Source organism: Macrobrachium nipponense, chromosome 12, assembly GCF_015104395.2.
Source record: "Macrobrachium nipponense isolate FS-2020 chromosome 12, ASM1510439v2, whole genome shotgun sequence".
NCBI classification, from domain to species: domain Eukaryota; kingdom Metazoa; phylum Arthropoda; class Malacostraca; order Decapoda; family Palaemonidae; genus Macrobrachium; species Macrobrachium nipponense.
This window is the reverse complement of record NC_087205.1, coordinates 69113125-69138685: the sequence shown is the minus strand read 5'-3', so window position 1 is coordinate 69138685 and position 25561 is coordinate 69113125. Positions and strand designations below refer to the sequence as shown.

The window sequence follows — 25561 nt, the reverse complement described above, 5'->3', positions numbered from 1 at the left end:
AGTTAAGAGACTGTGAATAGGTGTCATAGAAATTACAGGGAATAATAAAATCAGGTTTGTAACAGAAGATTCCGGGCTAGCTACAGATTTACTAGTCTGTCCTAGCTTACCTAATTTTATCTCTAGCCAATTTCCTTAAATGAGATTGCAAAGTCTTCCATATCTAACCTGTCCAGTCTGTACATTAATTGCATGAGATCAACCGTACACACCTGTCCCCTGGAATCAGTACATGCTGAATGTGAATCATAAGATTCCTTTGTATGTCCTGTTTTCCAGCCTTTGCTGCAATACCTAAATCCAGAAGAACTAATCTGACATCATGAAAGCCAACTATAAATCAAAATCGTGAGAAAAAATCATAATCCATTAATAAATGTCTTATAAAGACACCTATCACTATCTATTTTTGCTGAAAGGCTAACAATACTAGAATATGTACTTGACCAACGTTGATGAGAAAAACAAACAGAAAATATGAATTCCAAACAATTTAAGCTGCTGCCAACAACTGGTGCACAGCCATCAGCTGGCAGAAACAAACTGAACTCTTTGCCAAGATGTTCCTTGTCACCTACTCAAAACAAAGTAGTGCGACCCACAAATTTCAAAATGTTAACTGACAAGCGAGAGAAGCTCTTAGCTAAAGTCAAACCTCAGTTTTCCAATGCCTCTCTTTTCATACATTTCGGTTTTCGAAGACTTTTTCTAAGAAATTTTGTCTGTTTTTTTACACTTGGAAACGCTCCATCCAGGGCCCAGCACATGACCAGACCCTGTATTGACCGCCCAAACAAAGCATCCCATCTTCTTTCGTAACCCATTCTGCTTTTGTGTTAACTGATTTTGTGCTTTTTTATTTGAGTGCAACTGATAAATAAGCCATCATGGGGCCAAAGAAAGTTCCAAGTGCTAGCCCTTCAGTAAAAAAGGCGAGAAGCACTATAGAATTTAAGAAAAAACTTAAATTGCATGCCAATCTCAGTGAGAAAAGGCCTACAACAAGTGCTGCTGTTAGTGAATTCAAGGCCAGCAACAGCTGGTTTGAAAAATTCAGAAAACAAATGGGCATACATACTATATAATGTGCCTACTTCAGGGATTAAGGACATGTTTGCAAAGTGGAATGATGTAAAAAATTTTGTGGAGATTTATCATCCCAACAAAAAAGTTGTAATCCATGTCACCAACATGTTTAATGACAATGTTGTGTTTAACCTTAGACAAATTTTAAAGAAACACCCAAATCAAATGTCTCTGTACAGTTTTGTTGTGCGACAGGGATCCAGTAACTCTTAAGCTGGTCCTAGGGCCATTAAAAAATTAAGAGGGGGAAGTAGCCTCAGATAGTGCCAGTAAAAAACAAAGAGAAGTAACCCAAGATAGGTCCTTGATACCTGAAGTCCTTCTGGAGGGAGATTCCCCTTCCAAACAATAACCTCTCCTCCTCCCTCTCCCCTATGCATCAGCAACATCTAGCAGAAGTAGGTGGACTCACTGAGCAGTTGTGCCCAGCCCAGCACACATGCTCTCAGTTTGGAGTGAGCACGCACAGTGGTAACGACTGTTGCACAGCCTTACAATATTCTAGCCTTTCACTACCTTTATTCTACTATGATATCCAAGCATCTGTCCACCTCATTAGATGAAGAAACTGTTGTGAAGAAAACAAGAAGAATCAGACGAAGAATGAGTGTGGGGAAGAAGACTGGTGAGGAGGGACAGCTAAGGCATAGGGTGGCTCACGCTGCAGACGACGGCCGTCGACATAAACAAAGACATAGCACAGTGCATTGCATGTATCTATTGATAAAGCGAAAGACTTTGTGTACTGTATTTATTAATAGAGCAAAAGACTTTGCGTACTATATTTATTAATAAAGCAAATTACTGTTTATTTATTTATTCATAAAGCGAAAGATTTTGTTCTGATTTTCTTTTTTGTCTGACCTACATAGTAATATATTAATAATGCAGTACAGAGTTCCCCAAGTCCAAGAACATAACCCCCTTATTACTGTTATTTCTTATGAGAAAAATATGTTTAACTAAGGTGTGCTCTCCAGGAACATAACCTTTGCGTTAATTAAGAGGTGACTGTGCTTCCATACCTTTTGGAGCTCATAATGCAAACCATTAAAGGCCTCTAAAGGGATTTTTGACGTAAGGAAAAATCTATTTCTGGGCGATTGGCTCGTGTCGCCAGCGAAATATCCTTTAATCTATTATTTCTAGGGTAAATGTACTAACACATACCAGAGAATAAATAAATAAAGAAAAAGGTCAGTACAACTGACTCGCTCACCCTCCAAGAGGGTGTCGGTATGAACACTATGGCGAGTGAGACCACTACCACGAGCCGCTTGCCAATAGAAATCTCCCACTACAAAATCCCCACAAGAGGGGAGCCGACCCACAGAGTGGGCAGCAACTACTACTACTCCATCCCATGCTGCCGACTGCTGCGCCTCTGGTGGCCATCCTTTTCAGTTAGCGCACACTGTATACACGTGCCCTTTTTTGCTCTGTGTTTTGTGCCCTTATTTTTGGATTTACTTATCATGGAGCGTGCAGCCATCGCAGCAGCTAAGTTAAGTACTCAATGTTTATTGCTATTTGGTTTTTTCCGTCCTTGAGTCAGTATTTGCCGTTTTTTAGGTATAAATACGGACTCTAGGTCGGAAGCATGGCAGCATGGTTCTGCCTCGTGGCGGGTTCGTTCTTGGTCTCCCATACCCAGAACCTTCCCTTACTTTAGTACGCTCTATTGTTAGTCATCCTATTTGTTTTAGGGTACAGTCTACGCGGTTTATGTCATGCATGCATGTCTTTTTACCTTACGTAGGCTTCTTCTATCCAGACCCTAGCCACGGCTCTTAGTATCGGCCCCGGCTAGCTTTGAGTGGTAGACTTTCTTTCGGGTTAGTCGTACACTCCTGGATTTTTTCTCCTACTATTTTGTTTTCTTTCTTTCATGTTTTATGTAATTTATTATGTTTTTGTTAGTGTAGGCGTCTGGCTTCATCTAGCCTAGGTTATGGCCCATAGGGCCCATGCGCTACCGCTCTTCAGTTCGGATGCTTCCTTATAGCTTCTCTCTGATCAGCTGGTTGTGTATTCTAGGCCTTATCGTTCATTGTTTTGTTGTTACCGCCCCGTGGTCACTACGTGATCACGGAGCAGCCAGACGCCTGTCCAGTCATCTTCCCTCCTCCCGCTCTTCCATAGGGCCGGGGGGAGGGTTGGTCTGCCCACGCTCGCTCCGCATACCCGAGCCTGCCTCCCTCTCCCCCCAGGCGGAGGGGGTAGAGGGACGGGACAGACCCAGACTGGACTCGACCCCTCCAGCTTCTCGGTCCGGCCGGATGGCTAGGGGGGGGGACTGGCCTTTCCCCCCTCCGTCGCTTCTCCGTCGCTCCGTTGCTAGCGCGAGTCTGTGTGCCCTCTCGCCCTTTCCCACCTTACTGGGGCTCCTTTTCTACCGGAGCTCCGGCATCCAAGTGGAAAGGTGCTAGTTCACCCCGCAGGGTGGACTGAGACATACAGTTGGTCTCTACTACACCTCCGTCGCGCTGAGGTCGCGACACGCTCCGCCACGCACGGGACTTAGTCCGGTACGTTCGTTTTTTATAGGTTTAAGAATTAGTTATGTTAAACTAAGTAAGTTTATCTTAAGCTACCTTAAACCATCCCCCTCCCTTGTCTGCCTCACCGGATCTCTCCGGGGTTATAGCCTATTCAGGCGGTAAGGGAGGGGTTATGCCCAAATTTTTTCCGAGCTCCGGCATGCAGCGGAGTTCTTCTAACCTTTAGCCTGTAAGTGATAGCCTTTAAGATGCTCATGTGTCTTTTCACTTACAGACCACCAACTGTGAGCATCCGGGATGCACCGCCACGCTTCAAGACCCCTGTGGACATGAAGTTTGCCGGTCCCATGCTCCATGCGCGACTCCGCACGGGGACATCCAAGTCTGGTATCACGAGACATGCACCATCTGTTATGATCTGGTGAGCCAGCTCTTAGACGGGGTAAGTATTTCCAACTCCGTTAGCCAGTCCCTACTTCGTTATAGTTCTTAAGTTTTAAAAAATTCTAATCTTTCTTAAACTTAAGATAAAAATACAGGGGATTTCGCATCCCCTATAATTTTAAGTTAAGCCTAATTTAGTTTTAGTTTTAAGTTTAAGCTTAAAAACTAATAAATACCCTCTCTTTCAGGCTCCGGCTGTGAAGGACACCGCACTGGCAACCCTGCGGGCCTGGGTCGGCGGTTTTGGGAAGAACGCCGCCAAGGGTATGCCCTACATTCTCGAGAAGAGGTTGGCGGTCCTGATCTTCCCCGGAGGCAAGTCAACGGGCTACGTCGACCCAGCAGAGGCGGCCCCGACTATTGCGTTCATCCAACAACAGCTCGCTGCCTCGTTGACGGATCCAGGCCAGGATATTTCCTCGGAAGTCGCGACATTAGATCTTAACATTGAACCCATGGTAGGTGTAGACGACCTGTTGGTCGAGGTGAGTACGTTGGACGCCCAAGGGATGCCCTTGGGTGCCACTGGATCTTCTACCCCTGCAAACTCTCCATCCTTCCAAGGCTTTACAGGTACAGAACTTTATACTTCTCCTGATGCTTCCGTTAGACCTAAGGTCAAAGGACAAGTAAAAACCTTGACTAAGACGTCGTCGTCGTCTAAAAAGACGGCGTCGGCGTCATCATCGTCTCGTAAGTCTCCGGCTAAAAACCCCGGAGCAGAGAGGTCTAAAGCTTCCGGGTCCGGCTCCAAATCCTCTAGGAGTAGATCCTCCAGGGAGAGATCACACACTCCAGCGGAGTCAACCGTTCCACTACCTTTGGTTCCGGTTCAGAGCCACCCGTCCACCTCCGCAGCAGCTCCGGCTTTGGATTCCAACGCTGGCCTGTTGCAGCAAGTGGGCGATCTGGTGGGGTCTCTAAAAACCAGTATGGAACAGATGTTCTCCCGGTTGTCTGATAGGATCAACTCCCAGGACAACATTATAGCCGGACTGAGCCAAGCTCCGCTAGCTTCTCCCCCACCCTTCAGCACAGGGGGAGCGCAATTGCCTCCGTATGACTCTCTACCTCCGTTCAGTATGAACAATAAGCCTTGGGAGGAAGTCAGGTCGTATACGCCCCCTTCCAGGACGGGCTTATTTCTATCCCGGAATGTGGAACTCGGAGGATTGAAGACTTCGAGTTCTACCCGGAAGACCTTCAGCCTCCGTTCATCGGCTACGCCAGGCTCACCGCCTCGGCCATGACTCGAGACGATAAGGTACCCAAAGAAACAGTCCTCTATTCACGAGACCAGGCTCAAAGAGAATGGCTCAGGTGTTTAGAGGACATGGACTGTTCGAACACGAAAATACAGCCGTTTAAGAGTCCTTTCACAATCTTTACAATGGAAGAGAGTACCCCGCTCCCTTTCTTGACAAAGATTGCTACGGTTACCATTCCAGCAGCCCAGAAGGGGGATTCCTTGCCTCAGCTGAAAGAAGCGGACCCTACGTCTCCTTTACTTCCCTCAGCCGGTGAGTTGTGGGAAGATCTGCCCAACACTTTTTCTGCGGGCAAACTCAAACCAGACTGTGCTATGGAGCAGTTTGGTGAGAAGCTACCTAGACTTCCAGATAGCCTCATTCAGGCAGAATTTGAGGCCAAGTCTAGGTTGGCCAGGTCTATCAATACCATGGCCATGACTGAGGTGGCTACCATTTCCTATGGTTCGGAGCCACTTTTTAAGCTGATCACCAAGTCACTGACTCAAACGGTGCAGTCTGATATGTTCGAGTTCGCCACGGCTAGGACAAACTGTAGGAAACATGTCCTCCAAGAAGCAACGATTCGGCATGAACCGAATAAGTTGCTTGCATCGAACATCTGGGGAGCAGACCTCTTCCCAGATGCGATGGTGAAGGAGGTCCAGGCAGAGGCTACAAGGCTTAACCAAAGCCTATACAAAAGATTCGTTGTGGGGTCTTACGGTCCAAGAGACGCCAAGATCAAGTTGTCAGAGGTAAGGCTCAGAAGAAACCCAGACGTTTCCAGCCTTACCAAAAGAAACAGCCACACTTTACCCAGCCTGTTCAGCTGTCCCGTTGGTGCAAGCAGCCCAACCTCTACCCAAGGCTCAATCGCAGCCCATCTATGTCATTTCCCCCAGCCTCAACCCTCCACCTCTTACGCTCTCTCCCCAGCCTTCAATCAAGTCTTCGAGGGCCAGGCTTCCCAGAAGTATGACCGCTCGGGTAAGGGAGGCAGAGGTAAGCGATCCTTTCGTCAGAGAGGATCGGGAGGGTCCTTTAATAGGGGAAAGCATTTCAGGGGAGGCCGCGGAGGCTACCAACACCAATGAGGACTTTCAGGTAGGAGGGAGGCTGTTTCACTTCCGCCACCGGTGGAATTTCAGCAAGTGGGCGCAAAGCATTGTGTCAAAAGGCCTGGGTTGGAGTTGGGTAGCGAACCCGCCCCCATCCAGACCTTTACGCCAACTTCCATCCAAAGAATTGACGGAGTATGCGGAGGACCTCCTTCAGAAAGGAGCTATAGCGAGAGTCAACAGATTAAAGTTTCAAGGGCGCTTGTTCAGCGTTCCAAAGAAAGGCTCACAAAAAAGAAGGGTAATCTTAGACTTGTCCCGCTTAAACTTAGCCATTCGCTGCAACAATTTTCATCACTGTGCAAGACCATCAAAGGTTTCTACAGCAATATTTATCACTGCAAGCTCATCAAAGGCTTCTTCAGCAATATTTCATTACTGAGCAAGACCATCAAAGGCCTTTTCAGCAATACTCATCTCATTCTAGGGAGATTCCACTAATCATCATATGGTCCTAATACAAAGATCCTCCATTTCTTCTAAAATGAACACCAATGTCAAGGGTTTACAACTAGCAGTTTAGAGAAACTTAGTATTTCTGATAATTGAGATGTCAATACTAGAAAGGTAATCTGTAGAGAACATATTCTCCCCTCATAAAAACCTACCATACATTGCCCTTCTAGCAGGATGTTTCTTGGAGTACCAATTACTCAGCTTTGCAGCACAAAGGTCTACTTAGCTGGTCATCTAATTCTTTAACACTAATTGAATCTTTTTGCAAAATTTCCCTGTAACTGGTAGTCTTCAAATACCCTAGACATCTGTATTTTTTATCTAAGGATGAAAGAAGAGAACCAGTAATTATGCATTTTCTTATGGATCCCAATATCACCTGCAGTTAAATGCTTCTCTGTGTACTCTGCACTGTTAGCTGGTAAAAATTGGTAGGGTTGGGAGGCAGGAATGGATGTGTAAATTTTTTTTTTTTTTTTTTTACAATTATTAGACTTTTTTCAAACAAATCCACTAGTGATTTCTTCATATGGTGCTTAAGGTGGGAAGGATCAAGCCCATATTCTGAAATGAAGCAGACACTACTAGTCCAAATGAATATCCATCCAATTACCTGTGCATTACATTTGCGAGATAAAAACTTACAAAGGCTGTGCAACCATCAGAATCAAGATGATATGAAGAGTTATTGTAAAAGGAACAAAGTGGACAAAGGTCTAATTTCACTGGCGAGGACCTTAAATTGTCCTGCTTTGTTATCTGACACATAAATATATGGTCTTAATAGCTAGCCTGAAACAGGAAAAAATTGTTTTTCTTGATACCTGTTTCCTGAAGCATACTGCTTCAGGAAACAGACTGGATGTGCCCACCAGAGTTTTTAGTATTGTGAAGATAAAGCCAAACAGCTTTAGACACTTCAGCCAAAGGAATTTCAATCCTTAGAGTAAGCAACCCTACTGAAGAGTGCATGAAATTTGCTGGCCTATCGAAGATGCACATGCTAAAAGAAAGGATATGTTTAATGGAAGATACATAAAGAGTACCTTGGTTCATGTGTTCATAGGGAGATTTATTGAGCCTCATTAATATTAATAACAACATTTCCTTCAGGTGGCTTAGTGTATTTCCAAGGAACCTCATTTTCAAAATACTGACACTGCTTACTTATTTTCATGAAAGAGCCAATGCCTGGTCCATTAAGCTCTAGGACCTGTGAAAGAGCTGGAGCTGACAATTTTTTGTGAAGTCTCAAAAATAGGAGAAAATCTGTTATAAAAGGAAAATAAGCACTGAATGGAAATCCTTTCACTGAACCAATTACAGAAATAGTTTTACTTGGTTTTATTGAGGATGACTACTGGCATGGAGACAACCTATATGGTTTGAGCTCCGATCCTCTATCTCTAAAACTTTTCGGTGGAAACAACAAAAGTGTTGCTACCAAAGAAGTTTCTACAAGTTAGCTTCACTTGTGTCAACAGGAAAAAGGCTGAACCTGGCACTAACTACACAGTACAAACAAAGGATTTTGACGTAAGGAAAAATCTATTTCTGGGCGATTGGCTCGTGTCGCCAGCGAAATATCCTTTAATCTATTATTTCTAGGGTAAATGTACTAAAAACATACCAGAGAATAAAAAATAAAATAAAGAAAAAGGTCAGTATAACTGACTCGCTCACCCTCTAGGAGGGTGTCGGTATGAACACTAGGCGAGTGAGACCACTACCACGAGCCAAATGCCAATAGAAATCTCCCACTACAAAACCCTCCAAGAGGGGAGCCGTCCCACAGAGGGCAGCTCGTACTACTACTACACCATCCCATGCTTGCGACTGCTGCGCCTCTAGTGGCCATCCTGAAGTTAGCAGACAATCTTGAGCGAAGGGATGGGTAGGGGGGGTATTTCGCTGGCGACACGAGCCAATCGCCCAGAAATAGATTTTTCCTTACGTCAAATAAATCCTTTTTCTTGGGCTCAGCTCGTGTCGCTTGCGCGAAATCGTACCAAGAGAAACAGCACAAGATTGTAAACAAAGCAAATAAAATATAATAAAACAAAATAGGTCTCAAATAAAAGATACAAAAATAAAGAATGAATATAATTGCTAAAAAAATATACAAGTACACAGTTAAAACAAAATCATAATTATGCTTAAATTACCCTTAAATCTAATTATGTTAATAATACAAGGTAATTTACATAAATACAAATAGGTACAATGATTACCTATATAATAAAACTGTGTAACAACATGTATCAAAAATAGAAATAGCAATTAGTATAATTTATATAAATATTTGATCAATGATAAAATAATATATCTTAGGAATGTATATGACTTAATATACAAAAACCCGTAAACCATTGCACTATGATGTATCCCCTAGCATAAAAATAAGGGGGGTAACATCTATGAGATCAGTATGGCAATTACATGTGAGTGTCCCTAACCAGACAAAAGGGGCACTATACAATCATAAAGCAGCTAAGACACAAGGTGAATATTAATGAACAAGGCAGGAATAGACGAACTGTTGGGTGAGGCAGGTAGAAAGGAGGACTGAATCTTCTACTATAATCTAGCTAGAGTCAGGGGAAACTATGTTACCCGCTGCTACTGCTGAATTTCAGAGCTTCCAAGGACTTAAGGTAGTGACGTTTTGAACACTGTCGGCGATTTCCATCCAGTATACTTCTTTAAATCAGCAAAATTCATATGCTGGAAGTAATTGATTGAGGTGGCTACTGCCCTGACATCATGTGCTTTTGGAAAGGAGTCAGGATTGGCTTTGTTTGATAAAGTATAGGATTTGTTGCCTGATGCCTTTAGTGGATAAAGTACCACCTTTTTCCTCCTAAAGAGGGGCCCCGATGAGGAAGAGGAGGTCCTGGATAGAAAGGCTCGCAAGGTTGAAACCGGACAAAGGGAACACATCTGTGGAAGGGGTAGTACCTTCCAAGGTTCCCACCTCATCAAAGGATCTTCATTCTTTGCTAAAAAGCTACGTTCCGGAGAAAGTAGTACTTCCCCTGTGGGAAGGAATTGAACATGATCCGGATCTCTGGATAAAGCCGACAGTTCTGAAATTCTTGCTCCTGAAGCTAGACTTAATAAAAACAGAGTTTTTCTTAGGAGCATCATAAACGAGCATGTGTCATTATCGGTTTCGGAAGCCAGTTTTAGAACATCGTTTAAGAACCATGAAACTGACGTAGGCCTGACCGAGGGCCTAAGTCTAGCACATGCTTTAGGGATAGACGAGAAATAGGTATCTGTCAAGTCTATGTTAAATCCAAATTGAAATATCTTTTTCAATGCTGACTTGTTTGTCGTAATCGTGCTAGCTGCTAAACCCTTTTCAAATAAAGATCTGAAAAAGGATATAGCAGAATTAACTGTCATGATTCTGATATCTGACTCTCTCAGGAAGATTGCTAACTTTTTGACGGCAGCATCATACTGCCTCAAAGTTGAATCCCTTTTATCGGATTCCAGGAAAAGAATATTCTGAGGGTCAATATTCGCATCTCTTTTTGCCGCAAACTTCATGAAATCCATAAAGTTAGGGTTTTGAGAATCCCTGAGGAAGCGAACACAGTCTTCGTTTGTACTGACTGGGAGAGCTTGGGACTGGGGATCCGAAGGGGACGAAGGCCCAGTTCCAGGATCAGAGGATACCAATTGCTCTTCGGCCAGTCTGGGGCTACTAGAGCCACTTGACCCCTGAATGTCCTGAGTTTGTCTAAGACCTTCATAAGGAGATTCACTGGAGGGAAGACGTAAATCTTCTCCAGTTGTTCAGTCCAGAGCCAGGGCTCGTCCGTGGCGTAAGCCAGAGGGTCCATGGTTGGGGGCTACATAACACGGTAGTTTGTGGTTCGCTTGTGATGCGAAAAGATCCACCTGTAGCCCTGGGACTCTTTGAAGGATCCATTGGAACGAACTCTCGTCTAGAGACCATTCCGATTCTAGGGGTACTGATCGGGATAGGGCGTCTGCTATGACGTTTCTTACTCCAGCTATGTGGGTGGAGGAAAGATGCCAACTGAATTTGTCTGCCAGGGAGAAGATGGCTATCATGACGTGATTTAGATGACGTGACTTGGAGCCTCCTCTGTTTATGCAATGTACTACCACTGCGCTGTCCAAGACTAGCTTTATGTGGGAGTACTTTGGTGGGCGTAATCTTTTCCAGAGTCAAGAAGACTGCCATTGCCTCCAGTACGTTTATATGGAACTGACGGAACTGGGGTGACCAGATTCCTTGTACCTTTTTGACTTGGGAGTACCTCCCCAGCCGCTTAAGGACGCGTCTGTGTGGATGGTAATCCCTGGTGGAGGGAACTGAAGAGGGACTGACATCTGACAGATTCTTGACTTTTTGCCCACGGCCCGAAGCCTGTGGTTCTTTAGAATCAGAGGTACTGAGGATAGCTTGTCCCTGGACCTGACATTCGCTCGAGAGCGCCAGATCCTGGTTAGATCTTTCAGTTTGGCTTTCATTAAGATGTTCGTTACTGAAGCAAACTGGAGAGAGCCGAGGATCCTTTCCTGAGCTCTCCTCGATGCTAGTTTGTGACTTAGAAATTGCTTGACTGACTTCGCTATTTCTTTCCTTTTGGTGGATGGAATCGACAGAGTGTGTGAGGATAGATTCCATTGAATGCCTAGCCACTGAAAGTTTGACTCTGGGGGTGGGGAGTGGGGGGGGGGGAGGGGGTGGACTTGGATCTGTTTATCTTGAATCCTAGATATTCTAGTAATTAGGATACACTTTCAGTGTGGCGTTGTTGCATTCTTCGACTGATGGGGCCCAGATCAACCAATCGTCGAGATACGCTACTACCATAATCCCTTGAGCTCTGAGCTGTTGCACTACTACTTCCGCTAGCTTCGTGAACACCCTGGGTGCCACGTTGAGTCCGAACGGGACTACCTTGAAGGAGAACGTCTGGTCTCCTATCTGATCCCAGATACGGACGGAAGTGTCTTGCAATAGGGATATGTAGTAGGGTCTGTAAGATCGATAGAGGTGGTGACGGCCCCACGGGGAAGTAAGGTCCGCACCTGTGAGATCGTGAGCATCTTGAACTTGTCGCAGCGTATGGCTAAGTTTAAGCGGGACAAGTCTAAGATTACCCTTCTTTTGTTTGAGCCTTTCTTTGGGACGCTGAATAAGCGACCTTGAAACTTTAATCTCTTGACTTTGACTATAGCTCCTTTCTGAAGGAGGTCCTTTGCGTATTCTGTCAATTCCTTGGAAGGAGGTTGACGGAAAGGTCTGGCTGGAGGTGGGTTCGTCAACCGAGCTCCAACCCAGCCCTTTTGACACTATGCTCTGCGCCCACTGGCTGAAGTTCCACCGGTGGCGAAAGTGAAACAGCCTCCCTCCTACCTGAAGTTCCTCATTGGTTCTGGTAACCCCCTCGACCTCCTCTGAAGTGCTTTCCCCTATTGAAGGGACCTCCCGATCCTCTCCCACGAAAGGACCGCTTACCTCTGCCTCCCTTGTTCGAGCGGTCATACTTCTGAGAAGCTTGACTCTCGAAGGCTGGATTGTAAGCTGGAGAGATGGCGTATGAGGTGGAGGGTTGAGGCTGAGGGGATATCACATAAATAGGCTGTGATTGACCTTTAGACGTAGAGGGCTGAGCTGTCTGCACTAACGGCACTGTAGGAACTTGTTGAGGGAAGCGCGGCTGCTTCTTTTGGTAGGGTTGGAAACGTCTAGGCTTCCTTGTCCCTTACCTTTTGGTGTCAAGTCTTGCCTTCTCCTAGCCGAAAGACCCCAACGGTCCTTAAGGCTTTGGTTTAACCTCGTAGCTTCCAGCTTGTACTTCCTTTACCATAGCCTCTGGGAAGAGATCTGCGCCCCAGATGTTGGAAGAAAGTAACCTATTCGGTTCATGCCGAATGGTTGCCTCTAGCAATACATGCTTTCTACAATTTGTTCTAGCCGTGGCAAACTCGAACATGTCTGACTGCACCGTTTGAGTCAGGGCTTTGGTCATAAGCTTAAAAATTGGCTCTGAACCATAAGCCATGGTTGCTACCTCAGACATAGCCATCAGGTTGATTGACCTGGCTAGTCGTGTTTTCGAGTCAAACTCCGCTTGAATAAGACTATCAGGGAGCCTGGGCAGCTTTTCACCAAACTGCTCCATAGCACAGTCAGGTTTGAGTTTGCCGGCTGTGAAGGTGTTAGGCAAGTCCTCCCATAATTCTCCAATTGAAGGGAGCAACGGAGAAGTGGGGTCTGCTTCTTTCAGCTGAGGCATGGGTTCCCCTTTCTGAGCTGCTGAGATGGTCGACCTCGCTATCTTGGTAAGGAAAGGGAGCGGGGTACCTTCGTCCATCGTGAAAATGGTAAAGGGACTTTTGAATGGTTGGATCTTAGTATTCGAACAGTCCATGTCGTCTAGACATCTAAGCCATTCTCGTTGGGCCTGGTCCCGAGAATAGAGGACTGTCTCCTTTGGTACCCTGTCATCTCTAACCATAGCCGCAGGCGTGAGCCTAGCGTAACCTATGAAGGGAGGCTGTAGGCCTTCCGGGTAGAACTCGAAGTCCTCTATTCTTCGAGTTCCAAACTCCGGTATGGAGATGAGACCATCTTGGAAGGGAGCGTATGACGCTACTCTCCAAGGATTGTTCATGGAGAAAGCGGGCAGCGAGTCATACGGGGGAAGCTGAGATCCGCTAGTGTTAGAGGTTGAGGAGAGGCAAGAGGGGCTTCTCTTAGGCCGGCTATAATAGTGTCCTGAGAAGTTATCCTGTCCGACAGGCGAGATATCATATGTTCCCTACTTGTCTTAGGGAGCCTACCAAGTCCCCACCAACCTGTTGCAACAGGCCAGCACTGGTGTCCAGAGCCGGAGCTGCTGCGGAGGTGGAGGGGAGACTTTGAATAGGCACCAAAGGTAGTGGAACTGGTGATACTGCCGGGGTGCGGATTTCTCCTTAGGCTTACTTTTTTTGAGGACTTTGAGCCGGAGCTAGACCCTTTAGACTTGTCTGGCCGGGATTACGAGCCGGAGACTTACGTGAAGAAGAATGACGAGGACGTCTTCTTCGAGGACGATGACGTCCTAGTCAAGGTCATATGCTTAGACTTGATCTTAGGCCTAACCGAAAGCCTCTGGAGGAGTATATAACTCATCACCGGTAAATCCTGGGAAGGATGGTGAAGTTGCAGGGGTAGAAGAAACAGTCAATCCCAAGGGGGACCCTTGGGTACCTGCATTACTTACCTCGACCAACAGGTCGTCTATACCTACCATAGGTTCAACATTTATATCCAGGGTTGCGACATCCGTGGAGATATCCTGGTCTTGTTCAGTTAAGGAGGCCGCCAGCTGTTGTTGGATAAAGGCAATAGAGGGGTCTGCCTCTGCCGGGTCGACGTACCCAGTCGTCTTGCCCCGGGAAGATTAACAGAGCTAAACGCTTCTCCAGTATGTAGGCTGACCCTTGGCGGCGTTCTTGCCAAAACCTCCGACCCAGGCCCGCAGGGTAGCCAATGCCGTATCTCTTACTGCCGGAGCCTGTAAGAGAGGGTATATTTTAGATTTAAGAACCACTTAAAACTAAAACTTAGAATATAACTTAAACTAGATGCCTTAAGTTAGAGTAATGATGAAAACTTAAGTACTAAAGAAGCGGAGCGGCATGCGGAGATGGAATACTTACGCCTTCCAAAAGCTGGCTCACCAGATCATAACATATGGTACACGTTTCATGGTACCAGACCTGGATGTCCCCGTGCGGAGTCGCGCATGGAGCATGGGACCGGCAAACTTCGTGTCCACAGGGGTCTTGAAGTGTAGCGGAACATCCCGGATGCTCACAGTTGGTGGCCTGTAAGTGGGAAGACACATGAGTATCTTAAACAAAGGGTAACACTTACAGACTAAGGACAAAAGAACTCCGTTACGAGGCGGAGCTCGGAAAAAATTTGGGCATAACCCCTCCCTGCATTGCCTGAATAGGCTATAATCCCGGAGAGATCCGGTAAATATGAAGGGAGGGGCGGGGATGGTTTAAGAAACTTAAGATAAACTTAAAAGATAACTTAAAAAAAAAAAAAAAAAAAAACCTACATGCAAGTGAACCGGACTAGGTCCAGTGAGCGGAGTGTAGTAACTCAGCAATACGGTACGGTTAGTAAAGACCTACTGTATGCTCCGGTCCAACTACGGTGGACTATACCCTTCCGCTGGATACCAGGACTCCGATAGGGAGGAGCTCTAGTAAGGAGGGAAGGGCGAGATGACATACAGACTCGCGCTAACCCGGAGCGACAAGGAAGTAACGGAGGGGGGGAAGGCCAGAGCCCCCCACAACGTACCACCCGGCCGAGCCGAGAAGCGGAGAGGTCGGAACCAGTCAGGGACTGTCGGACTCCCAGGCCCCTCCGGTGGAGGGGGAGGGGGAGGCAGGCTCGGGCATGCTGGGCGAGCAAGGACAGACCGACCCACCCCCGCCCGACTCTATGGGAGAGCGGGAGAGGGGGGGAGGGGGACTGGTAGGCGACTGGCTAACTCGCGATCACGTAGTGACCACGAGGCGGTAAACTAAGATACGGTAACCAAGCCTAGGCCAACCAACTGATCAGATAGAAGCTATCGGAAAGCAACTAGAACTGAAAAGCGGTAGCATATAGGCCCATAGGGCTAAAACCAACTGATCAGAGAGAAGCTATGAGGAAGCGACCGAGCTGATCAACGGTAGACTAGGCTCTACGAGCCATGACCTAGGCTAAGCCAGACGCCAACTAACCTAACAATAACAAAACATATAAATATAATATATAATAAAAATGAAAGAGAGAAGGTAAAATAGCAGGAGAAAAAATCCAGGAGTGTACGACTAGCCCGAAGGCAAGTCTACACCCTCAAAGCTAGTCAGGGGCCGATACTAAGAACCTAGACTAGGGTCTGGATAGAAAAGCCTACATAAGGTGAAATACATACTTGTATAACAACTTGAGTAGACCTAATAACACGGATAATCCAAATAGAGCGTAGAATAATAAGGGATGTTCTAGGTATGGGAGACCAAGAACGAACCCAGCATGCGGCAGGACCATGCTGCCATGCTTCCAGCCCCCGAGAACGTATCTATACCTAAAAAACGGCAAATACCGTCTCGGGGACGGAAAAAACTCGCTAACCGTAAATACTGAGTACTTAACTTAGCTGCTGCAATAGCTGCACGCTCCATTATCGAAAATCCGAAGAAAGGGCACGAAAATCACAGAGAGAAAAATAACACGTGCGACTCGTGTGAGCTAACTGCAAAAGGATAGGCCACTAGAGGCGCAGCAGTCGCAAGCATGGGATGGTGTAGTAGTAGTACGAGCTTGCTCCCTCTGTGGGACGGCTCCCCTCTTGGAGGGTTTTGTAGTGGGAGATTTCTATTGGCATTTGGCTCGTGGTAGTGGTCTCACTCGCCTAGTGTTCATACCGACACCCTCCTAGAGGGTGAGCGAGTCAGTTATACTGACCTTTTCTTTATTTTATTTATTCTCTGGTATGTGTTAGTACATTTACCCTAGAAATAATAGATTAAAGATATTTCGCGCAAGCGACACGAGCTGAGCCCAGAAAAAATATTTAGCAGTTGACAAGTAAGCATAAGAACCTGGTTCACCCAACAGAAGACCGGATCCTGAGGTTATCATCTCTGATATAGAACTTCCTCAACCTCAGGTTTGGGAGTGAAGAGAGCTGTTGAGGAACGGTTTTATTATAGCCTTTACTAAATCCCTTTCTGGCCATCCAGTCTCAGATATTCACCAAAATGTCAGCTGTTGCACTGGCTAAGGGAAAATCAAAAGCCACTGATGAGAAGGCCTTGAAAGCTAACCTGTCTTGGGTTCTATAATCTCTACAAGCAAAAAATTTTGCATACCCAATCCAAAACCTCAGTAAATGATGACTCACATGTGTCAATGGATCTTCTGGAATGTCTTCATTAGTAAAGAAATAAACCAGTTTGTCGTCTATTTTAACCTCGTCCTCTTAACTGGAATACCAGATGTCTAAGTCCCATAGGCTGGCAGTGCATAGCGTTGTCTGTCTGGGGTTACAGAAGCTTCAATCATCCTTATTAAGAGCTATTGCATCTTGTTATCTTCTGATCATCCACAGACTGAATGAAAGGGGACAAAGTGAAAGAAGTATCTTCTGGATAAGGGCCTGTGCTTGAGGAAGTACATGCCCTTTAACAGCTTCACACAGGCAGTGATATATACAACTGCTGTGAGCCCTGGGATCCACAGGCAGGTTCACAAGGCTACCACCAATCTTTTATTTGTTAACAAAGGACAGTCGTCCTGAGGCAATCAAGGAGAATGATGGTTGGCTAATGATAAGTAATGGATCTGTGATAAAACAAGGTTTATGTAATAAGTGAGTCATCCTCAATATTATAACATTACTTAAATTGTGTTGAGTCCATGTGTAAAATAAAACAATACAAACCATTACTTAATAAAAAAAAATACTCTATATAGTCTGTATTTAGTACACACAAAAATAAAGGACACAAAGTAATTTGTTAACTTAAACTAATATTTTTAATAAATAAAATTACAATGATTATTCAAACTACTCAAACAAAGATGAAGAGCTGAAAACAAACAACACTCATTTAACTAGGTAAAAACAACCTAGACAGGATTACCAGACGGGAGAATCATTAGAATAAGCTAAGTCACAACTGAGTGGAGTTATATGCACTGCTTAGTGGCTTCTAGCAGTGAGTGGCCAGTCACCTCCATGACAATCAGGATGGTTTCATACCATGTTCATTCACTGTTATGGAGTTTTATGAAATTCTTATTTATGCATTATAGTCAAGTTTTCCAGGGAGTTAAGAAAAAAAATCATACTTTTCTCAGCAAACAATAACCCATCAGCAAGTTAAGATGTTTATACAGTAATAGTACCTAGTCCCAGTAATAAGGACTTCAAGTTAACCAAGAATTCAGGAAAGTTCATATGAAGCAATTACAGTAACACAACCTTTATTCCCTGGAAGTTTCATAATCAACAAAGAACACAATTATCTTTATTGAAGTACTAAGCCATACTATTTATAGTTATGAGAGAAAATTACTTTTATAAAAAGCTAGGTTGATTTGGAAAACAATAAAAATAAAGCAGAAAAATTTTACTGATAATTAAACTGCTAAAATTAACACATGCTGTATTTCAAAACTATCGAGTTGTACCGCTTACAGTAATATCCGTCTTTCTATGACAACATAAGATTATTAACTTATACAATCTAAATGAATCAGGGAAATCATAATGCTATTAAAACACATGCAAGTTAATACACAAACTGAAATGAAAAATAGTAGTACACAATCTAAAATTAAAGTATACTACTGAACAAATCATGCAGTATTAAGTGAAAAAGGAAATCTCAGAAAAGTAAATCAGTATATCAGAGTGTTATGTGCACTCATCACCAATGATATATACCTGCTATTACTGACAGTGATGAATCGAGAAGTAAACAGTAGCAACTCCTGACCACAGAAAGCAGAGATTTAAAAGTTAATATAGTGTAGTACTTGCAAGGAGAAATAAGTTCATGAACAAAAGACAAAAAGAGTAAGTGAAAGAATGCTTCTTTATTAGCTAATCAGTCTGTATTATTATTAAAATGGATTTTAAAATTATTTTCTAATGAGACTAACTACTATAAAAGTATATCTTTCATATTGGTGCCAGTGTGCTGCAATAACAAGAATTGTTACAATAAGCCAGTCTAAATTTGGGTGATCATCCATGCTAGGCACTGATGAAGTAAATAGTTTTTACCCATTACCTTATTATGGATAGTAACCCAAACCCCTAGCACCCTGGGCTGCATCTCAAAGAATTAGCCTACACTGTCTGCTGCATCTCTGAAAAAATAACTGATGAACAGAAATGAGCAATGTGTAAAAACTACAAATGGCTAATTAGGGCACTGTTTATCTTAAGGGTAGGCAGAGGTCCAGGGACAAGTCATTTTTGAGCTAATGCCATTTACGTAGCACATCTACGACTCTCTTTTTGCCTTTTTAAAATATTTATTTTGCTTGGCCACAGCATGTTGGTAATAACTTAGGCTTGTGCGGTTCCACTCCTCTTATACTTTTTATAAAATTTTCTATTATCTTTCTCATACTACTGCAGGTTTTGTTCCTTTCATTGTTGGAATAGAGGCAATTGCACTGTTGACGGTAGTGTCATTAAAATAATTTTATGCCTCTGAAATGGATGGAAATTATTTTACATTCTTCTCCATGACAGCAGACTTGCTAAATTTCTTCCAGTCTGCTCCATCTACCTTCCATTTAGGAGGTGACTCAGATGGCTGATTCTTAACAGATTTTATATGAATTGGGAAGTGGTCACTCCCATTTGGATATTCATTGACTGACCATTCATAATCAATATAAATACTAGATGAGCAAATGCTCAGATCAATAGCCGAGTAGCTACTGGAGTAGATATTATGATACGTAATGGCTCCATTATTATGTAGAGTGATATCATGACCATCCATAATACCCTCCAACATCCTACCCTTTGCAGCTGCCATGTTCCCACCCCAAATGGGGTGGGAACATGCGCATTAAAATCTCCAAGAAGGTGGAACGGAGTAGGAAGCTGATTGATCAGTCAATGAATATCATTATAAGTGAAATCCAAATCAGGAGGAAGGTAGATGGAGCACACTGTAATCTAGTTGTCTAAAATGAAAGTTACTGCTACAGCTTGGAGATTGTATTAATTGATAGCAAGGAGTGTTGCAATGATTTATGTGCAATAATTGCTGCACCTCCCTTAGCTCTATCTCCTATTAGTGGTGGAGAATTATATATGCTGTAATTTGATGTAGGATTGTATTGTGTGCTTCCAAGCTTAGTTTCCTGGAGCCACACAATGCCTGGGTTATGGTCATGGAGCAGTACCTTCAGCTCTTTGCTTTGGGTCTTGAGACCTCTACTGTTCCATTGTAGTATTGACATGAAAACTATTTTCTGGGCTCAGTTCATGTCGCCCTGTGAAATAATCCTTAAGTTCATTATTTCTGGGCTCAGCTCGTGTCGGCCTATGAAATATCCTTAAGTTCATTATTTCGAGGTAAAATTATCCTAAAATTACCAGAGAAAAAAATAAAATCAAGAAAATGTCAGTTAAACTGACTCGCCTCACTCTATAAAAGAAGTGTCGGTATGGAAATAGGGGCGAGTGGGGATCACTACCATGAGTCATTTACCATTTAGACCTTCCATCATAAAATCCCCCACCTGAGAGAGCTGATACTAAAGGGTGATGCGTCCGCTACTACTACTACTACTGACGCCAAGCGGAGAGCAACGCCTCTAGCGGTTATCCTTAATTATTAGCTCGACAACGCTAGTTGCATCTTTTTTCACTCGTGTTGTTTTCGCTTGGGATTTATCCTTTTCAACGATGGAACGTGCTGCAATCGCTTCGGGTCGGCGAAGTTAAGTGCCTCATAAGTAATAATTTTTGGTATTCCAGTCTTCCAGGGACCAGTATTTTCCGTTTTTTAGGTCATATACGGTCTCCGGTTGACTCGTGGCGGCCTTGAGCCGCCTCGTGTTGTTAAAGATTTCCCGGTCTTCCATACTGGGACATCTTATTCTTATGGGCTCTATTTTACGTTCATCGTCTTATTACATCGTTTTTTGTTTTAGAGTAGGACACAGCCCATCCCTTTTACCTTTTATCTCTTAGTTTGGTATTTAGGGCTATACTGTGTTTTTCTGGCCCAGCATCCCAGCTCTTGCTCTTCATCGGCTACTGCTGGCTCCGAGTAGTCGACTGTTCTTCGGATCAGTTCGCCTCCTCCTGGGCTTCTTTCTCTTTTACTCAAGTGTCTCTTCTATCTTTTTACGATGTATTTATTTTTATTATCATGTTATTTGGGTGTTAGGCTAGCCTAGGTGCCTTGTGCCATGTGTTGGTACAGTTTGGTTCACGTGGCCCCTCTGTGGTTGTGTTGCTATCGCGTCCTAGGCCACCTACGATCACGTGTCCCATTAGGCGCCTTACCCTCCCCCTTCCCTCCCTTCCATGTGGTAGGGAGGGGTCTGGTGGATCTCCTTGGTTGTCATGACAACCACCGTAGCCTACCTCCCTCTCCCTCTGAGGGGGCCAGAGGAGTTCCGTATCAGCTGGGGGCTAGGGTGACCACTTGTCTCGGGTACGGGTTACCCGACGGGTAGTAGTAGGGACGAGGGGGTAGGCCACCCCCTCTCTCTCTCGCCCGCCGTGTTCACGCCGGGATTTACCCCCCCCTTTTTTCCCCATTCACAACCCTTCCCCTACCTTAACGGACGGAACCCCCGCTGAAGCTGGGAGCCCCTTCGGTTAAAGGTCCATCTGGCTCCACCAGCGGGCGGGGTGGGAAATTACTAGTGGTCTATATTGCTTGCCTACTATATCCTGATTTTCGCTACCGGAGGAGAGCTCGCTCCTTACCCGGGCACTCCTCTAGTAGGCGGAAAGAGTCATATCTCATTCTATAAGGATATACCCTTACTGATACGATGATTTATTGGTTTATTAGTTTTTACGTACTATCTCCGTCGTTCTCCGTCGTGGTTTCATGGCCCCTCACCACTCCTGGTTGAAACTTTTTTCCTGTCTCCGGCGTAAGCTGCAGACCCCAACCAACCGCCTATCTAACCACACGTATTGCGGCGGAGCACAGTTTTTTAATTAACTTACTGCTCTGGCATGCAGCGGAGTCTATGTTAGGCTGTAAGTGTGCACTCTGATACTCATGTATCTCTCCACTTACAGGCTACCAACTGCCAAGATCCAGGCTGTAACGCTGTTCTGTATGACCCCTGCGCCCATGAAGAATGTAGGACCCACGCCCCGTGTGCCACTACCCACAACGGGATGATTGTTTGGCACCCTGAGGCATGCACCATCTGCTATGACCTCGTGAGTCAGCTTTTGGGTGGGGTAAGTAAACTCCTGGACATATTTCCTGTTATCAATGATTTACCCTTAGTTTTAAGCTCCTTTAAACCGTATCTCCGCCGCTAGAAGCTTCATATCGCCTTCTCTTTCAGGCTGCCGCCGTGAAAGAAGTCGCCCTAGCAACCCTGAAAGCTTGGGTAGGCGGCTTCGGCAAGAACGCCGCCAAGGGCCAGCCTTACATTTTAGATAAGAAGCTGGCCATCCAGATCTTCCCCGGAGGCAAGGCGACGGGGTACGTGGACCCCATCTCAGCAGCCCCACTCATAGCTTCCATCCAGCAGGAGGTGCAGCAGGCGTTTGGGTCCGTTTCGACGCAGGAGCCTGTTCCAGACGTAGCTAACCTGGATCTTAATCTTGAGCCTATGGCGGTAGGTGCGGAGGATTTGTTGGTTGAGGTAGGTGTTTCGGGCGCTCAAGGTCTACCCTTGAGCGCTCCTGGATCTTCTTCCCCTGTTCCTTCTTCTTCCTCTTTTCAAGGCTTCACGGGATCTGAGATCCCTTCTCGTTCACCCGCTCTCTCTGTACCCCCGAAGGTGAAGGGACAGAGAGAACAGAAGACCCTCCATAAGACGACTTCCAAGAAGTCGTCGTCTTCTTCGGTCTAGGAAGTTCTACAACATCCTACGCCGACGCGGTGAAGGCGAAGCCTAGCTCTTCTCATTCGAAGAGCTCAAGAAGCAAGGCTTCTAAGGAGAAGGCCCGCGCTCCTGCCGAGCCAGTGCCTTCTCCGGCTCTACCGATCTACTCCGGTAACTCCTGTTGGGGTGGCGGGACCTAGCTCTTTTGATCCCACCACTTTCTCAGCAGGAGTGTTGCAACAAGTGGGAGAGATGGTTGGCTCTCTCGGTACAAGATTTGAGCAAATGTTTGCTCAACTTTCTAGTACCATCAACCAATCTGGTCAATCAATACAGGACCTCTCTAACCGGGTTAGGGAGCATGATGACCGTTTCGCTGGCCTCACTCAGGCCCCTCAAGCGAACTCCCCTGTGGCAGGTACTGGTCTCCTCCAGCTACCTCCTTATGAATCCCTACCAGCCTTCTCTATGGATAACCCTTGGAGGGTGGCAGCTTATGCCCCTTCAAGGATGGCATGATTTCCATTCCGGAGTGTGGAACAAGAAGGATTGAGGACTTCGAGTTCTACCCCCCCGGACTGACTCAGCCTTTCATAGGGTATGCTAGGCTTACGGTGACAGCTCTCAATAGGGAGGATAAAATCTCTAGAGAGACTGTGCTGTATAGTAGGGATCACGCACAGAGGGAATGGGTTCACTGCCTGGAGGATTGGGATTGTACCAATACCAAACTCCAGGCATTCAAGAGCCCCTTCACTATCTTTGCTACGGAGGAGGAGGCTTCTCTTCCATTCGCTACTAAGATAGTAGAAGCGACTCTCCAAGCAGTCCTTAAAGACGAGCCCATGCCACAATTGAGAGAGGCGGAATCAACATCTATGTTCTTTCCGTCCTTCGGAGAATTGTGGGAGAACCTACCTGCCACTTTCTCAGTAGGCAAGCTGAAACCAGACTGTGCGATGGACCAGTTTGGCGAGAAGCTCCCGAGACTGCCTGATAGCCTTATTCAGGCAGAATTCGACGCCCGCACAAGATTTGGGAGATCTCTTAACTCCCTTATCATCACGGAGATGGCTGCTCTTTCCTATGCTACGGAACCACTTTTTAAAATACTGGCTAAATCCCAGCTCCAGTCGGTTCAAGCTGATGCCCTTCGACTTCTTTTCGACTAGAAGGAACTGTCGAAAGCATGTTTTGCAGGAGGCAACTATTAGGCACGAGCCTAATAGGCTTCTAGCTTTCCAGCATGTGGGTGGGCGGACCTCTTCCCAGAAGCTTCTGTGAATGAGGTGCATCACGAGGCCTGCTAGGCTTAACCGGAGCCTTAGAGCCAGATGGGGTATCTCTTCCAAAAGGAAGCAAGAGAGCGCCCCTGCTGCTGGTAAGAAATTGAAGAAAACTGGTAGGAGGTTCCAACCCTACCAGAAACAGCAGCAACAACAGCATTTCGTCCAAGCCGTCCCAGTTACACAACAGGGGCAGCCTTCGACTTCTAAGCAGACACAGCCATTCTCTGTTGTCTCCTCAGAATCAGCCCTCGACCTCATACACCGTCTCACCAGCTTTCAACTCAATGTATGAAAGCCAAGCCTTCCCAACCTTCAACAGGTTCTCTAGGGGGAGCAGAGCGAGAGGTCACTTTCGCCAACGAGGCACAGGAAGAGCTGCAAGAGGCAAGCACTTCAGAGGAGGGCGCGGAGGTCAACCCGCTCAACAACAGTGAGGCTCCCCAGGTAGGAGGGAGGCTGTTCCTCTTCCGTCACAGGTGGGGGTTCAGCAAATGGGCACAGAGCATTGTGTCCAAAGGATTGGGTTGGAGTTGGATCAAAGATCCTCCTCCAAAACAGATCATTCTATCAGATACCATCAAAGGAGTTGACAGATTATGCGGAGGGACTCCTTCAGAAAGGAGCTATTGCGAGAGTCAAGCATCTAAAATTCAAGGTCGCTTGTTCAGCGTGCCAAAGAAAGAAAGGCTCAACAAAAAGAAGGGTAATCTTAGACTTGTCAAAGCTAAACTCTTTCATTCGTTGCGACAAGTTCAAAATGCTGACCATCTCGCAGGTACGGACCTTACTTCCCCGTGGGGCCGTCACCACCTCTATCGATCTTACAAATGCATACTATCATATCCTATAGCCAGACACTTCCGTCCATTCCTAGGCTTCAAACTAGGAAATCAGACGTTCTCCTTCAAAGTGATGCCCTTCGGTCTGAATGTAGCCCCAGGGTATTCACGAAAATAGCAGAAGAGTGGTAGGTCAACAATTGAGAAACAAACAAAAAAAAAAGGGATAATGGTAGTAGCGTACCTCGACGATTGGTTAATCTGGGCACCAACTGTCGAGGAATGCCTCAAAGCCACGAAGAAGGTAGTGCAATTTCTGGAACATCTGGGGTTCCAGATAAACAAAACGAAATCCAGACTCACTCCGGAGTCTCGTTTTCAGTGGCTAGGAATCCAATGGGATTTATCCTCCCACATCTGTCAATTCCGGTGGTCAAAAGGCAAAGAAATAGCCAAGTCTGTGAGGCAATTTCTCAAAAGCAAACAAGCTTTCAAGGAGAAAACCAGGAAAGAATCCTAGGTTCCCTTCAGTTTGCCTCAGTGACGGACATCCTTCTGAAAGCAAGACTGAAAGATATAATTCGAGTTTGGCGGTCAAGAGCAAACGCCAAATCTCGGGACAAGTTGTCAGTGATTCCACAGATCCTTCGCAATCAGCTCCGTCCATGGACAAAAGTGAAGAATCTTGCCCAAATTGGTACCCCTTCAATATCCCCTTCCGGTGTTAACCATTCACACGGATGCCTCCCTGTCCGGTTGGTTGGGGGGGATATTCTCAATTAAAGCAAGTTCAGGGGACTTGGTCCGTTCAATTCCGCCAGCTCCACATAAACGTTCTGGAAGCAATGGCAGTATTTCTTACCCTGAAGAGACTCCTTCCCCCAAAGAAGTCTCATCTAAGACTAGTTTTGGACAGTGCAGTGGTAGTACATTGCATCAACAGAGGAGGGTCCAAATCCAAACACGTGAATCATGTCATGATAGCCATCTTTGCTCTAGCAGACAAGCACAAATGGCATCTATCTGCC

General features: G+C 45.5%; 1 protein-coding gene across 2 annotated transcripts in view; it reads right to left on the bottom strand.

The window, feature by feature from the left end:
- LOC135224584 (ectonucleotide pyrophosphatase/phosphodiesterase family member 5-like) overlaps nt 1–25561 on the bottom strand; it is a 204837-nt gene that overhangs the window by 27465 nt on the left and 151811 nt on the right. Inside the window, exon 7 of one of the 2 annotated variants that reach the window (XM_064263715.1) lies at nt 18354–18400. The exons of the other annotated variant lie outside the window; for it this stretch is intronic. Within the exon in view, the coding sequence (XP_064119785.1) occupies nt 18360–18400 (41 nt within the window). The 3' untranslated portion in view covers nt 18354–18359. The remainder of the gene's footprint in view (nt 1–18353; nt 18401–25561) is intronic. 2 annotated transcript variants of the gene reach the window in all.